Here is a 15,164-nt window from a genome sequence, read left to right on the forward strand (position 1 = left end):
GGTGCGACAACAGAAAGATGTGGTCTTATCTGTTTTTTTGCATATGAATGTGATTTGCAGAATCTTGACGGATGTATATATATATATATATATATCGTATCTTTCAAAAAATACATATGGATGACGTAGTACCGTAAACATATTTTGAAAAAAAGATTTGACCTTTCCACCGATTAGCTTCGTTAGATCTTTCCACGTCAAAAGTGAAAGTACATGTGAATCTGTAGTTATTTGTGATACGAAGGTTACGTTTGGTCGTCCTCTTAGATAAAATGGAAATGGCTTTTGCTAAATATCAGAATCTCGAACAAAAAATGTTGGAAAATTTGAAGATAAATGGCATAAAGCATCGGTACGTATATACGCATATAATGGTTATGGTTTATCTCTTTTCTTGGTGCGTGACGTCGCATAACCTTGTATTTTAATAATTTCCTATAGAAATATTATAGGAGTTTTTATATTAATTTATTCAGTTCTTCGTAGTATTATAATCGCAAACTACGATATCCTGTAGTTATTTTCGATTTCATCGCGAAGAAACGTTAATCCAATAGATATTTTCTTTCATAAAAGTTAACGTTTATTTAAAAATTTCTAGATCGAAAGCAAGCGGCGGATTATGGCTTGGAAGTTTAATCGGATTCAGTGCAGTCTTAACGTTGTTGAAAGAAAGTAATAGTTATTCGGAAATATGTTTGGTCACGGGATTAGCAGGTTTTGGGTTACTCGTTAGTTGTTTATGTCTTTACATTCGCCTTTGTATAGGAAAGAGCGCGATTAAAGATTTTCAAGCAATTTACTTTCTACCAGCGATTGTAACGTCCGTGTTATATCTTCTTATAGCGAACAAAGGTATGAGAATTTATATGCCGTTTAAATATAAAACGATATTCATAATCCATAAGACGAAACAATTTCTGTAAATTATAAACTATACTTATCATATTCTTCTATTATTACATAAGTGCAGGATTGCTGACGAGTTTAATATGGGGATTAAGCGTAGGAAGCTTGGGTACCTGGGGAGTCGTACAACTGATGTGGTATTGCCCTGGTTGTTTTACAATCGGAGAGGCAACGATTGTTACCCATGGAAATATCTTGTTCCTACTGTCGGTTGCTACGAATATACCATTGAGGTATCATTTGCCACCAATTCATAATGATGATATCGTCACCGTCATATTACAGGTATTTTAATCATCGATCGTTAATAATTTTATTATACCAGAAGAAGTATTTCCGAACAAAGACATAATTTTCAAATGTTGCAGATTGGTATATTATACGTGTTATCGGTCTGTTTATTATGTAAAAACTTTTCTATACTACGTTCTTCTCTGTGCTTTTATACGATGGTATTTGGCATTTTTTTTCTACTCATTGTTCCATTATTATATGTCCTCCTTGACAGAAATCCTATAATATGGATATTATTTTATATCTCTGGCGAACGGCATAGAGTAAGTTTTATTTACGTATTAATGATATTTATTATACGTAATAAATATTCTAATATTTCTAATATCTGTACGATTGCAATTAATATTTCAAAATTCAACGTCTACATTCTATTTTCAGATTACATTGATGATATATTGGACAATTTGTTTATTATTTTGCATATTTGTTATAACACTTCAAACGCTATCTGGCATTCAAGCTACAACCTCCATCAGAAAATACTTTCATGTCCTAGCCGTTCTCGTTTATATCCCTGGACTTTTGTTTGAGCCTACATTATTGTATCTTGGAAGTGGCGTTATAATGGGAATATTTCTACTGTTGGAGGTACAAAGCTTTATTATTTTATATATTTATCAAAAGAAACTTCAACATTGCGATTTCTTATATTGATTCACAAGTTATAATAGTATTATTATATTGCGAATTATGATTTATTTCTAATCGTTGGTTTGTTTGTTTTCACATTAACAAAATTTCAGTTATCAAGGATTTTGAAAATATCACCTTTAGGAGATATTCTACAGAAAGGATTCGTTATATTTGTGGATGAGAAAGATACTTTAATCTCTCTGACGCCATTGTATTTACTCTGTGGTCTTTCATTTCCGCTGTGGATGCCAACTAGTAATGTTTCACTGTTTGTCCTTCTTAGCGGGGTATTAACAGTAGGCATAGGCGATACGGCTGCTAGTTTTGTTGGTAGTAAATGGGGAAAGCATAAATGGCCAGGTTTAGAAAAATCTTTGGAGGGAACACTTGGCTGTGTTACTAGCCAACTTGGAACAATATCGGTTCTTGTTTACATGCGTACGTATTTTTTTTTTTTTAATGCATTCTTTTCTTTTTTTCTTTTCTAGTCTATGAGATAAACATTATATAGTATCCTATTTAATTTTTAAATTAGGATATATCAATGATCGATGGTTGTTATTAAGAAGTATACCGTCCGTTATTGCAATTTCTTTTATCGAAACAAAAACCGATCAAATCGATAACTTGGTTTTGCCATTGTTGATGTATGTATGTCTTATCATCTAGATGCAGTACATTTTTTACTGTAGAAGGTAACATATATATATATATATATATACATATATACATACTCGAAGTTTTATTAGGATATAAATTAAATTTACAGCACATTCGATGAGTTCTCGTTAAATGATATTCACTAATAGAGAACAAATTTTATATGCGCCATATTTATTTGCAAATTATAGTACTATATGTTGTACATATTTATATAGAATTGAAATACCTGATGAACGAACAATTTGTGTAAAAAAAATATTACAATTGCATAGAGATATTATTAAATTACATAATTTAAATAGTATTTAATTTAATAATGTTCATATATACATTTTATACTATAGTTACAATCGTTACAAGCTTTTGTACAATAGCTCAATGTATTATTTTTGAACAAATTTTCATAACTTGTTTTTCATATACCGTATCCTTTTAACGTTCCTTTTGATTTGTAAATCCGTACATATACCACAGAAAAATATCATCGGAATACATCTTCATTTTGAAGTTGATTTACGATCGTTCTCTTTGATAGTCCTTTATCGACCGATGAATATCTCTAAAAAATTATTTTTTGTATAATTTTCTACATTAATATACCTCTCATTAAATTATAAGCGCAATAATCCAATGTGCTATAATATGATTTAACAGGGATCGATAGATAGCGGGAACTATCAATGCATAATTATCAAGAGCAATACGTAATATACATGTAGTAATAAGAAATTATGTTTATCACGATATTTTGTCCAAGTATTGTCGTGCTTTTTTTTCTTTTAATTATCAGCAATGATTTTTAATTTCGATTGTTTAAATTCGACTTGTCGATAATGCGTTAGTTGTATTAAAATATTATGACAAGGGCCATTAATAAAAAGATTTTTTTTCCGACGCCGCAGAAAGACGCGACTTCGAGGAAATTATAAATTTGTTAGAAGGGAAAGGAGGAGGAGGAGGAGGAGGAGGGAAAAAGTGATTAGACGATCGCGTTTTAATTTATTTTTTATTGACCACACAGCCTTAAAATCTTTCCACGGACAGCATGTCGTTACGCTTCGTGTCTTCTCGCATATAATACTATTCTCCGAGGAGAAGGAAAAAAGCACCGTTTCTTTTTATTACGTCCATCTGAATATTACGGAAAGAGTACGCGATAAAGCGATATTAATTCGACGACGATACTCGTTCTTGCTAAATTTCTTCTTGTTAAATTTATGTTCTTTCCCGCACATCGCACCGAATAATTTCATATTAGATATCCGCGAGCGATGCGTTGTCAATTTCTTTTTTCTTTTTTTTTTTTTTTTGAAAGGAAACAAAGTGGTACAGATTTAGAAAATGAAAATTGACGGAAACGATGCTTTTTCGGTTATTCCGCGAGAACGTTTCAATATGTTACAGTGGATCCGTTGTTCTCCAAGAAACAGCGAGACTTATCGATCGATCGAAATTTTTTTGAAGGACGATTTTACGATGCGAACACGTCGTAAATAATCGTCGAATCGTCTTTTGCAAAGTTCGAAGTTCACGGAGAACGACGGATGAATGTCAGAGGCGTTTTAACTACCTACCAACTACTTATTATGTATAGTCCTTTTTCTTATATCCTTATATTCATATAATCGTATAGCAATTAAATAAATAATCCTGAAATGTTCGATCGTATAATATGGCTTTTTCATTTCTTTTCTTTAGCGGAATTATCGCTCTAAGGGCAATCACGTTCGATCGATTTTGGTATATCATTTATTTATTCGTTCGGTTTTTTCTTCTTTTTTTCGTCGGGTCTTCTAACGCCATAAATTTGTTTTTGATAAATGGGCGAAGATATTATATCGTACTATCGATACGCGTCATATCGCTTCTTCGCGACAATTACATTCGCTTTTTTTTCCTTTCCTGCGATTCGCGTTCGTACTTTCTCGCGAGAGAAGGACCATATGGGATAAGGTGAAATAAGAAAATAAATAGTTGTTTCATGCGTTGTCAATTATTGACTTTTACGTTGCGAAGAGTGTGACACGAGTTTCGCGTATCCGCGAACATTGAATCGGTTGACAATTCTGTACTACAATCTTTCTTTGAAAAAGCATCGCCAGTGAATACATGAATTTTGCAATTTGTAAATTTGCAAAAAGCGGTGCATTTTAAAAAGGATCTTTTTTTTTTTTTTATTTTTTTCAACTTTTCCTACATTCGTTTCATCGAAGACGCCAATCGGCATTCATCGATGCTCGAAAATCTAATTTGCTTATGAGTCTCTCTTTGTTTATCTTCACTCTCTTGTTTCCTTTTTCTTTCTCTTCTCGTCTTATTTTTCGAAGTGATCAACTGACTTGGAATTAATCGGACTCGGATTTATTTCTAATAAAAATCAACTTGGTGAGATGATAACTTCATCGAAATCCTTCCATCTTGAAATGGAACACACGATCGATGCTCCCCTCGGAGCCTATGGTTCTCTTGTCAAACCAAGATTTGATATAAGTCAACTTTCGTTCGTTCGATTCATTTTACATAGAAAAACTAGCTACAACGTTTGTCCTTTAGCACAAATTTAAAGAGAATCCGAAGGCAAAATGACTACGTTATAGAAATTCTATAAAAATAACATGCGCTTGTTAACGCGGAAACATAAGTGGATCTCTCGCGTCTATTATCTCACGCGTTTTCTTAGCACGCTTCGTAAAATCGTTTTGTAAATGAAAATTATATCTCGTTCTTACATCTCTTAAAGGAACGGATAACGATTTAGAGAAAAAAAAAAATAAGAGCGACGCTTACGGACCGTTCGTGAATGTTCGACAGTTTTTATTACAGCTGCTAGCGAAGGATGAAAAAGGGGTCAGTGGATCGATTCGTAGGATTAGCTCGATCTGTCTTTTCTTTTTTCGTTTTTTTGTTCCCATCCTTATTAACTTTGAGCCTTCGGTCGAAGATTTTTCCTTTCAAACGGTTCAATCGTCCAGTCCTCGGAAAGAAATGATTTTACTAGTAAAAAATATCTAGTACGGTAACGCGCATGCTTCTCGTATACGCAAAAATATAACTCCATAACATAATCGTGCACAGCAGCATAGATAAGCATATTGGCGTAAGTCTCTTCGTTTCTTCGAAGGAATTTCTTTTAGAGGCGTCATGAAAGAGCGGCGTTGACATTACACTGTTCTCTCGCTCTCGCTCTCGCTCTCGTCTCTTCAATCGTCCTTCGAGGAAATCGGAGAAAGAATTCTAAAAGAATTCTAGATCGAAAGGGGATGAAACGACAGGATAGGTCGCATTCACGAGTAAGATGGGAAAATCAATTATTCCCTTAATTTGTGCCATTCCGCGACCTGCCGTCGCGGAGATCTGCAAATTTCGTTCCAATGATTTAGCGCGGACTCTTGACATTTTGGACCACCAAATTTTAATCTGCCAATCACCTAAAAGATATCACACCACGTCGTGATGTTACTACATAAGCTCGTAAACGTATTTAACTTTTCAACTAACAAGCGATCGGATCAATCGACATATAAACGTTCTTACCTCATTTTTTGTAAATCTATCCCAATCGTAAAGAATTATCTCCAAGCTAACGTTGCTTAAACTATGGATATTGTTGGGTATCTCGAAAATAAAGGGCTCGTTGAATACAGGACTGAGCGTACGCATCTTCACGTGCGTCATCTTTTTGGCGATACATTTGGAATTATAAAAGAGATAAATCTTAACGTAGGGATCCGCAAGACCCGTCACATCCATTTTCGGGAGATTTCGTGCCTTCAGCACGAACACTGCCAGCTTACTCGTTACCGGTTGCCAGCAGAACGATACCAGCAATTCCCCTCTCCCTTGGGATTGTATCTAAAAGAAGCAAAATTGCACTACGTATATTCGATTTGGTTTGTGAAATATCGAACTATATATAGAAGAATTTAAAAAAGTTGATAACCTGATGTGTAAACTTTGATCATAGGGTGCCACCGACCTTCAAACTCCTCGGACAGATGTTTCGACGCAGAGATATTTCTTGGTTATCGGAATCTTTTAACCCTGGTATCGAGGAAAGAGCGCACGTTAACTCGCCGATAATCTCGTCGCGCGAGTATCTGTCGAAACTTAGAACGACGAAGTGTAGACTGATATCCTGTAAGTAACAGTGTCATTTTACGGAATAATATTTTACCCTCCCCACCTATACTCTGCTCTGTTATTATTTCTTTTTTCCCCCTAATTTTCAGCTTTGCGCGATTATTATCGGTACCTCGAGTTGACTCTTTGTAATTCCGAAGAACGTGAAATCCTCGTTGTAGACGGGATTTCTCGTATTTCGAAGAACTCTTGTTTTCACGTGATGTCGTTTGTCCGGCAAAAGCTGTAATTTTACGTAAGGATCGCTGCTAGCGTTTCCCTGATCTCTAGCCGGTAGTTTCTTGCACTTGACGACCGTTACCGCCAGTGCATTTTGCTCGCTCTTGTATCTCAATTTAAAGACCAATATACCTAGACCGTCCTTCTTGTCCGACATTTCGAGATTTTTCTCGCATTTGACCTTTTCGTTATTCTCGAGTTCGGCTTTGTCGCATTCGTCCTCGATGTTGAGGGTAACCTCGCTGGTAGGCGTTTGCACTGGCGTACCAGCTGAGGAAGAAAGAGGAAACGAATCCTTGAGTGATCATCGAGTAAACTATTTAGTCGAAAAATGAAAATTTTATACGGATGAACCTTTCTCGCAACGCGAAACATCGTAATTCGAATTGTTTGCGGTGATTTGCGGTGTCGGCAAGTCCGAGATAGCGTTGGTCGATCCTTCGGTTCGAGATCCGGTTGGGCTGGTTTGATGGTTAGTCTGTTGTCCGGTGGTGCCTGGTGGATTTTTCGCAGGCCCGGTAGGACTCGGACTCTTTTTCAAGTAGTGACTCGTGCTACCGGGACTCTTTACCGCGGTCGGCTTTCTACGGGGTGGTCTGAAAGCCAACGATCTGTCCGCGTTCAGCTTGGTATGTTCGCGTCGTCGTCTACAGAGCCACCAGGTCATCGCGACGGCGCAAATCAAGAAGGCGCCGCCGGTGCATAGCGCGACCAACGTTGTCGTCGATACTGAAATCAAGCGTCGTTCGAATTTCGACTTTAATTTCGATTTCGGCGAATGGCTCTCTCTCTCTCTCTCTCTCTCTCTCTCTCTCTCTCTCTCTCTCTCTCTCTCTCTCTCTCTCTCTCTCTCTCTCTCTCTCTCTCTCTCTCTCTCTCTGGCAAACACCGGAGAGGAACGAAATTTCATGGGACGAATTTTCCAGGCGTTTTTGTCGGTAGGAGCCGACGAACATCGCTCTACTTTGCGGAGTTTTCGTTTTAATAGATGCAGCATAATAAAATGCAACGGAGGAAGACTAGGAGGAAGCACACGCATTTACCACGTCTTTTCGCGTTACTTTTTCGTTTGATCTTTAAACGTTAATCGGAAGCAACGGGAAATTAACGGTAACAGCTGTTTAGGTGCAACATCTCGGCGATTCGAAAGAGAAAAATACCTTCGATGGTCCTTTTTTGTTTCGATTAAACGAACGTTCAAACCTTTATTGATACTACGGCCGCGAATCAATGCGATCCGTCAAAGACTCGCCGTCTCGTCGTACGGTTCGACGTTCCAGAAGAATCGCGAATTTTCGTCGAGCCATGTTATATCGAGCGTATGTATATCCGAACATCGTTCGAGCATAAAAACTCTTGCGAATCGATTCGTTCCCGATCAAAAGATACGTGTAACGTTCGACGGTGCGTTTAACACGAACGTGGGATATTCTTGGTTGCTTCGAAGAGGAAAGAACTTTTCGAACGAGGAAAGGGCGAGTCTCGATGAACATTGAGAAGTTTGGTCAGTCACTCACCGGCCTCGACGGGCCGAATCAGGGGTCCATCCTCCGTGTCTCCCCGGGCCATCTTGCGCCACGCTCACGTCGCTTTTGAACGCCTTTTAATGCGCGTATCCTCGCCACGGCGAATACACTGGAACGAATATTTACGGCGTGCTACGCCGTGACCACGGTACTCTCTCTCTCCCCCCTTTTCTCTCCTTCCTTTAGTCTCTTTCCCTCTCGATAGCTAAGCGAACGTAGGGCAAACGGATCAATAAAGACGATACGGAGCTTGCGCGCGAAAGCCAGAGAAAAAGCCCTGTGACGAGTCGTCGCGGAAAATGTCGCGTCGTACCTTTCCGTTCGTATAGCTTCTTGCTACCTATCTACGTATATTTTCAACGACGGATCGCCCTATCTTTCGGGATTCTCTCGAACGAAATGAAAAAGGAGAGAGAGAGAGAGAGAGAGAGAGAGAGAGAGAGAGATTTCTGGACACACTCCGTTTTCTTTATTTCTTTCTTCATTTGAGAACCGCGAGCATCCTTTCTATCATTCGTCGTACCCTTTTCTACTTCATTATCCGATCTTATACTTTCTTTTCTCCTTTTACTCTACCTAATGTTTATTAAATAAAAAAAAAGGTGCATCGATTTGTTTGCAACATTCATTGTCATCCCTTTTTTTCTTTTCAAGGGGATAAAGGAAAAGGGGAAGCGGAAGAATAAGAAAGAAAGAACGACGGAGAGGGATGCAATCTTGCGCATTAGCAGTCGTCTGCCAGTGACGTCATACGGTAGAGAACGTAGAATAGTTTCTCGCTTTCGACATACTCGGCGCCACGCGTGAGTCGACTTTCGTTGACGCGCGTCTTTTCGCGAGAGTCGCTCCGTGAGTGCCGGCATTTACGAGCAGACCGATATAGAGCTTTCCAGTGCTTCCGAATGTTGCAGTTGGAATGAGATAAGTAGGAGAGAAGAAAGAAGGGTTCGAAAATAAGGCACGCTCTCTTTTTCTCTCTCTCTCTCTCTCTCTCTCTCTCTGTCTCTGTCAAGATGGGTTTGAAGAAATTCGAGATCATTTTTGATAATCCATGGAAAATTTATTATCCCGGACAGATGGTATCGGGAAATATAGTACTGGTTCTAGACGGAGTAAAAAAGATTCGCGGTAAGTCGGACGCGAGAGACGTCATAGTTATTTTTTCCTCGATGACGATTCGTCACTTCATAGATCGATCGATCGGTCGATCGATCGATCGATCGATCGATAGACCGACCGACCGACTCCGACTGACCTTGAGCGAACAACTTGTTTCAACGAGACGGGAGGTCGTAATCCGTTCGACGTGGTGCTATGGTATTAAGGCCGATTCGATTATCGTTTTCTCTCTCTTTCTCTCCGTCTTGTACCGCGCAACGCAAGCGCACTTCTCAAGGGTATTCCGAAGAAATGGGAATTCACGGAAACGCGTAATTCTTTGGCATCGGTAATCCACTTGCTGTTACGTGTTCTCGTTTCTCCCGTGAGGAATCGCGAGCTCTAATTATAGCTGACGCGTTGCGCACCCATCATCGCACGGTCTACGAATCGAATATATCCATCTATTTTTCCGCGTAACTTCTTTTAGCATTAATTTACCGTTAATATGTTTCTATTTCTGTGCTAATACCGACTCGTTTAAACTCTTTCGATTCGATTTACAGGTATATGCGTCAAGGTAAAAGGAGAGGCAAACACTTATTGGACGACGGATAAACAAACGTTGGACAATACGGGAAACTATCGAGATGAGAATACGACGTTCAACGCGCACGAAGAATATTTTCAGACAAAGTACTATCTCGTCGGATCGGCTTCTGGTAATAACGCGCGTAGACCTTCCTCGTAAACGTCGTTTCCTCGCTTTCGTTTTTTTCTTTCTCTCTTTTTGTTCTTTCTTTCTTCAACGACTCGCCATTTCGGTTGCTTCGTTTTTCAGGAAATGAAATCGAGATACAGGCGGGTGAACACAAGTTCCCGTTCACGTGTACTTTGCCGGAGAATTTACCGAGCAGTTTCGAGTCTGACTTCGGTCATGTTCGATATACGGTCAAGGCCATCTTAGATCGCCCTTGGAAATTTGATCAGGAAGTCAAAGCGGCATTCACGATTGTCTTGCCGTTTGATCTGAATCAAGAACCCAGGACATCGGTAGGTCTCGTCATCGGTAGGGCACATCGATCAGGAAAAAATGAAGTAAAGTTGGCATCTTGGTTTCGATAGGAACGAATCAGAGAGGAAATGAGCAAATCCTTTTGCTGTCTTTGCTGCACCAGTGCACCTTTGAACGTCGCCTATTCTTTACCCGTCAGAGGATACGTTCCCGGTCAATCGATGCCGATAAGGATAAACGTTGAAAATTTATCTAACGTCACCGTGGATCGCGTCACTCTGAGCCTTTGCAAGGTACAACGAAATCGTCTCTGGTCTAACGTATTTAACGATGCAACGAGAACGTTCGATTAAACGTACGATTTTCAAGCTCAGATCGTGACATTCCGCGCTACCAGTCCACAAACGGATACAAGAATCGAGGAGATGGTGGTAACGGAGGTCAGTAAAGGACCCGTCGACGGCGGAGCTACTGCCGATTACGAACAAAACTTGGACGTGCCGGCCCTTCCTCCGTCGAATTTAAATAGTTGCGGTATCATCGATCTCGAGTATCGTCTCAAGGTCGAAGCGTGCATCGAGGGATGGTTCGTAGTTTCGACAGTTTGCAAACGCATTGCGCTTCTTACAGTAGTTTTAACATCGAATCGACGTTTAAAGTTTAATAGTAATCCTTTGCGCGTTCTAATTTGTTTTTCGTTTCTACGTCAACAGGTATCATCGTAATCTAAAGAGCGATACTCCCGTTTTCGTGGGAACGATACCGTTGGTGAACTATCAGATACCAAGTGCTCCTCCCGAGAACATAGTGTTCGCCGCTTCGCCAACGAAAACTTCTGAAAAATATTATCTATCTCCTACTTCGAATTTATATCCAGAATTACGTAATGACTATTTCCATTTTCTCTATGATCTCATCATTACCGTTATTACTACTATTACTATTATTAATCTTGTTGAGCAACGATCTAACGTTACAATTTTTTTATGATAATTTCGTAGCGCCGCCGTCGTACGAGGAATCAACGTATGGCGCCAAAAATCTACGAGAACGCGGCGAGTCGGAATACGTGATCGGTCTTACGAATCATTTCGCACCGAAATATCCCTTTTATCATTTTCCGACGGGCCAATGAAACGAAACGAATCCATTAAAGGGAAAAGTTTTCGTTACATTTCTATCTTGTGCTGCGGATGCAAATATTTGGAAGAAATCTTCGTAGAACGACGCCGAAAGATCTCCCCCACTAATTATTTTGCTCTCCTCCGATCCTCCTATAACATTGTGTAATTTTCCTGTCCCACATTTATACGTCTGTATTTTTTTTTTTTTGTTTCATCTCGTTTTATCACATTTTACTTAATATTACTTTACGACAAACCTGAATTTTTTCATGTTTTTAAAGTACAATTTATATTTGGTCCTGGCATCCTACCGAAAATCATATTGTATGATGTGAAAGCTATAAAATTACTCGTACTGTGCAATTATACGCTGTAGTATAGTAGTACGCTACGCTTACGCTAGTGTATAACGTACTACTATAACTTTTAAATGATATCACTTGTACTGGTATGGCAGTACGTACGCAACAAGCAAGACGTACAGGCATTGGTATGACATACTAGTACAAAAAGTAATGTAATATAAAAGTTATAGTATAAGTACTATCGTATATTATATCTAGTATATGTATACCATCCTATCATACAATTACGTTAGTACAAGTAATGCTATAACTTTTACGTTCTACGACTTCGTTGTATATACGACAAAACATTGGACTATAGATGGATCATTAAAGAATTATTTGTCACGAAATTATACGACGAGGGATAAAAACACGCGCATCGATCTAAAGTAAACTTCACTGCCAGCTTGTAAACGATAAATTTCGAATACGTTTATTGCTTTACATGCAAGTACAATATCGTTTTATACATATGTGTTTTGTAGATTATAAAGCACAGCTCGAAACGCGCAAATATTTTTCGATTATTACATATTATATTCGCTAATTATCGTACAGATAATATTTTACTATTACGCTTAAGAAACTAGCTTTCGATTAACTTCGATTTCGAACCCACAGCTTATTTTTGAGGTGTGCGCACGATATTCTTATAGAATAGTACTACGATTTAATAGGCGTGTGAAATTGTTGAAGTTCTATGGACAATCTAATTTTGTATCTATCAGAAATCATCTGTAAGACTTGTGCTTTTTCAAAATAATCATGATTTTTCGTAAAGATTTTGTTTATTGAGCAATCGATTCGTATAATAGGAATCGTTTCGATATCTCTCCGTAGATATTAAATTTGAGAGGTCTCGTACGAAGGCCTAGCCACATAATGTACGATGAAAATCTTTTTAACGCAATTCCATATATCCCCCCCATAAAAGAAGATGTAAATATTGAAAGCGTTGGCGATCAATTATTAATACCGCGATTTTTTTCGTTATATCTGATTTAAGTACGATTTTGTTACATCATTCGGTTGTATAAATCAATATGAAACTTAATTGACTTGTTAAGTTGATACGTGTGATAAAAAAAAGTAAAAAATTTTATTATGGATATAAAAAGATCCTCGTTATAGTTTTTAAGCACGATTGCTGAAAGTTCATCCGAAATTACTTGAAACGTTGGTACGTCCTTTTGCATTTGTATGTTTCGTGCGTCAAAATGTAAATGTGTGTACGCGTGCCGTCGTATTATGCTCATTTTATTCGATTCAAGTTTTATAAACGAGTAATATTTTTCGATAAAACGAACGTACGACGAATTTTTTATGACGCAGCGCCAGCCGACGATTCGTCAATACGAAATATTTTCATAGTTTTTTTTCAGATAAAAGAAAGTTTGAGTGTTGTTCTTTTCAGTTGGAATTATAAAAAAAGAGTTATTAATCAGAAAAAAAGTATTAACCAAGAACACCATCTAACGGTAGAACGTTTTTATCAGCTCTTGGACCGTGTAAAAGCACGAAAGATCTCGATATTTACGCGCCGAGTAAAGTTTTACTTTTCGGAAAATGGAATTACGAAATATCTCGGATTTTTATATATCTCAAAGAATGACTGGGTAAAATAGTTTTACGGATGTATATTCGTAACTTCTATCTAAAAATTAGATCCTCTTTATACGACGAGACCATCGGGCAATGAACATCGTTTGCGAATCAACGTTCATCGTGTTGGATAATGATCAATAATAACGATAATGTATCCAACTATGAAAACGCGCTGATATGCATTATTGAAATCTGTATAACCGACGGTTAGATACATCGTCGTCTATCGTTTAACGTCCCTTTATTTGAATTTGGAGAATCATCGGTAATGTCGTACGCTGTTCGTTACTCATTGGATACATGTATTATCTCTTCGACATTGTCGAGAAATCAATGAGAAGATGTTTACGTACGTACATACTTTTGTGCGCTACAAATAAGAATGTGCAACTTGGCCAATCGAGAAAAACACGATTCGTTGCTGATTTGTTGCAGGATCATCGGCGAGATGGCAGATGAGAAAATGGAGTCGGTATTAAAGGATAATAAAATCTTTTGGCATTTACGGTTTTACATTCACGCATTTTTAATGAAAGAAAAAGAAAGGGGGCAAAAATTAAATAAATAAATAGATAAATAAAAAGAAATGTTTAAAAAAAATGAAAAATAAAAAACCGATTGTGTCATTCTCTTTGATATATACATATATATGCGCGTATATGTATCGAGATTCGATCGTTCGATTTTGCGACGATTGTTGTCAATTGACATGAAAGAAATATTGTCAAACTTAGTCGGGCAATTCCGGGCTTAACTTTTTCTTCGGATTATACTCGAGACGAATGAAATACTCGAACGAAAGGGAAACGCGGTTCGCTCGGCTTTGAGTTTTCTTCGACAAAACTAAAATCATTACTAGGAGGATTGGGCGACCTTCACACTTATATTTTTATTTTAATAGACTGTATTGTGATTTTTGTTGCACTCTTTGTTTAAAAACAAAATGTATTTTATCTCTTGACGAAAAGACCGTGGTCGACGGCTTCCTATAAATATTCTACCATCCAATGCGTAACAAGATGTTTGCCCGAAGAGCCATGAGAGATATCAATTTTTATATACCAAACAAGGTTATAACAAAATTCGACATAGACTACTACAACAACAACAACACTCGAAATTAGACGCTCGATCACATTTATTTTCTCACGTCGCATTCACTCGAGAGTACAATCTACACGGATGTTTCTTATCGCGCGTGAAACACGTACGATGAATCTGACTAGCTGGGATGATATATCCAGCGTGTCCAAAATTTCGAGTGTTTTATCCAATTTTTTGTTTCCTTCCCATCTTACTCAATATAGTTATATTTTGTAATTTTCTATCATTTCATTATTCTATTTACAATTATACGTCTCATCTCGTATCTCGTATGGATGTTAGTAAATAATAATTAGCAGCATACGTCTCTACGCTGTAAACGATTTAACAGTTTTCTTAAAAGCTACACGAGATGCTAATTTATTTTATTCGTTACTTATATCACATTGTTCATATACACACACACCTTCCTTCTCTTTCTCATTCTTCGTTCGCTTTTTTCTTTTTACCACGAATAGATCGATATTATGTACAGAATGCTACG

General features: G+C 37.8%; 3 protein-coding genes across 4 annotated transcripts; 2 read left to right on the top strand and 1 right to left on the bottom strand.

Annotated features, from left to right (window-relative positions):
* The first annotated feature begins 91 nt into the window (after positions 1-91).
* On the top strand, positions 92-4,170 carry LOC122637120 (dolichol kinase). Of its 2 annotated transcripts, XM_043829055.1 has the most exons (8): positions 92-352; positions 602-855; positions 974-1,194; positions 1,278-1,466; positions 1,585-1,794; positions 1,950-2,277; positions 2,375-2,534; positions 2,609-4,170. In XM_043829055.1, the coding sequence occupies exons 1-7, from the start codon at positions 273-275 to the stop codon at positions 2,506-2,508; spliced, it is 1,416 nt and encodes a 471-aa protein (XP_043684990.1). In that variant the 5' UTR covers positions 92-272; the 3' UTR covers positions 2,509-2,534; positions 2,609-4,170. The 2 variants fall into 2 exon arrangements, with proteins under 2 accessions (XP_043684990.1, XP_043684988.1); XM_043829053.1 differs by having other exon boundaries at positions 2,375-4,170.
* On the bottom strand, positions 3,492-8,545 carry LOC122637121 (synaptotagmin-4). Its single transcript, XM_043829056.1, has 6 exons — positions 8,379-8,545; positions 7,216-7,590; positions 6,755-7,131; positions 6,479-6,637; positions 6,037-6,354; positions 3,492-5,930 (listed from the first exon to the last, which is right to left on the bottom strand). Exons 1-6 carry the CDS (start codon positions 8,428-8,430, stop codon positions 5,811-5,813), a joined length of 1,401 nt encoding a protein of 466 aa, XP_043684991.1. The 5' UTR covers positions 8,431-8,545; the 3' UTR covers positions 3,492-5,810.
* Positions 8,546-9,163: 618 nt separating this feature from the next.
* LOC122637124 (arrestin domain-containing protein 17) lies at positions 9,164-12,751 on the top strand. Its single transcript, XM_043829062.1, has 7 exons — positions 9,164-9,515; positions 10,052-10,207; positions 10,327-10,538; positions 10,611-10,793; positions 10,875-11,086; positions 11,214-11,383; positions 11,502-12,751. Exons 1-7 carry the CDS (start codon positions 9,401-9,403, stop codon positions 11,633-11,635), a joined length of 1,182 nt encoding a protein of 393 aa, XP_043684997.1. The 5' UTR covers positions 9,164-9,400; the 3' UTR covers positions 11,636-12,751.
* Positions 12,752-15,164: the final 2,413 nt, after the last annotated feature.

The sequence above is a fragment of the Vespula pensylvanica genome, chromosome 24 (assembly GCF_014466175.1).
Source record: "Vespula pensylvanica isolate Volc-1 chromosome 24, ASM1446617v1, whole genome shotgun sequence".
In the NCBI taxonomy this organism is placed as follows: domain Eukaryota; kingdom Metazoa; phylum Arthropoda; class Insecta; order Hymenoptera; family Vespidae; genus Vespula; species Vespula pensylvanica.

What these genes read in the sequence shown, in the direction of transcription:
- LOC122637120 (XM_043829053.1), top strand. Translation starts at nt 273, where the DNA reads ATGGAAATGGCTTTTGCTAAATATCAGAATCTCGAACAAAAAATGTTG. An exon ending in TCTTCTTATAGCGAACAAAG is followed by an intron (nt 856 to 973) that starts GTATGAGAATTT and finishes ACATAAGTGCAG; the next exon opens with GATTGCTGACGAGTTTAATA. An exon ending in ATCGGTTCTTGTTTACATGC is followed by an intron (nt 2,278 to 2,374) that starts GTACGTATTTTT and finishes TTTTTAAATTAG; the next exon opens with GATATATCAATGATCGATGG.
- LOC122637121 (XM_043829056.1), bottom strand. Translation starts at nt 8,430, where the DNA reads ATGGCCCGGGGAGACACGGAGGATGGACCCCTGATTCGGCCCGTCGAG. An exon ending in TTACAAAGAGTCAACTCGAG is followed by an intron (nt 6,638 to 6,754) that starts GTACCGATAATA and finishes TGTTACTTACAG; the next exon opens with GATATCAGTCTACACTTCGT. An exon ending in ATAGATTTACAAAAAATGAG is followed by an intron (nt 5,931 to 6,036) that starts GTAAGAACGTTT and finishes GATATCTTTTAG; the next exon opens with GTGATTGGCAGATTAAAATT.
- LOC122637124 (XM_043829062.1), top strand. Translation starts at nt 9,401, where the DNA reads ATGGGTTTGAAGAAATTCGAGATCATTTTTGATAATCCATGGAAAATT. An exon ending in TCTCGTCGGATCGGCTTCTG is followed by an intron (nt 10,208 to 10,326) that starts GTAATAACGCGC and finishes TTCGTTTTTCAG; the next exon opens with GAAATGAAATCGAGATACAG. An exon ending in TCACTCTGAGCCTTTGCAAG is followed by an intron (nt 10,794 to 10,874) that starts GTACAACGAAAT and finishes TTTCAAGCTCAG; the next exon opens with ATCGTGACATTCCGCGCTAC.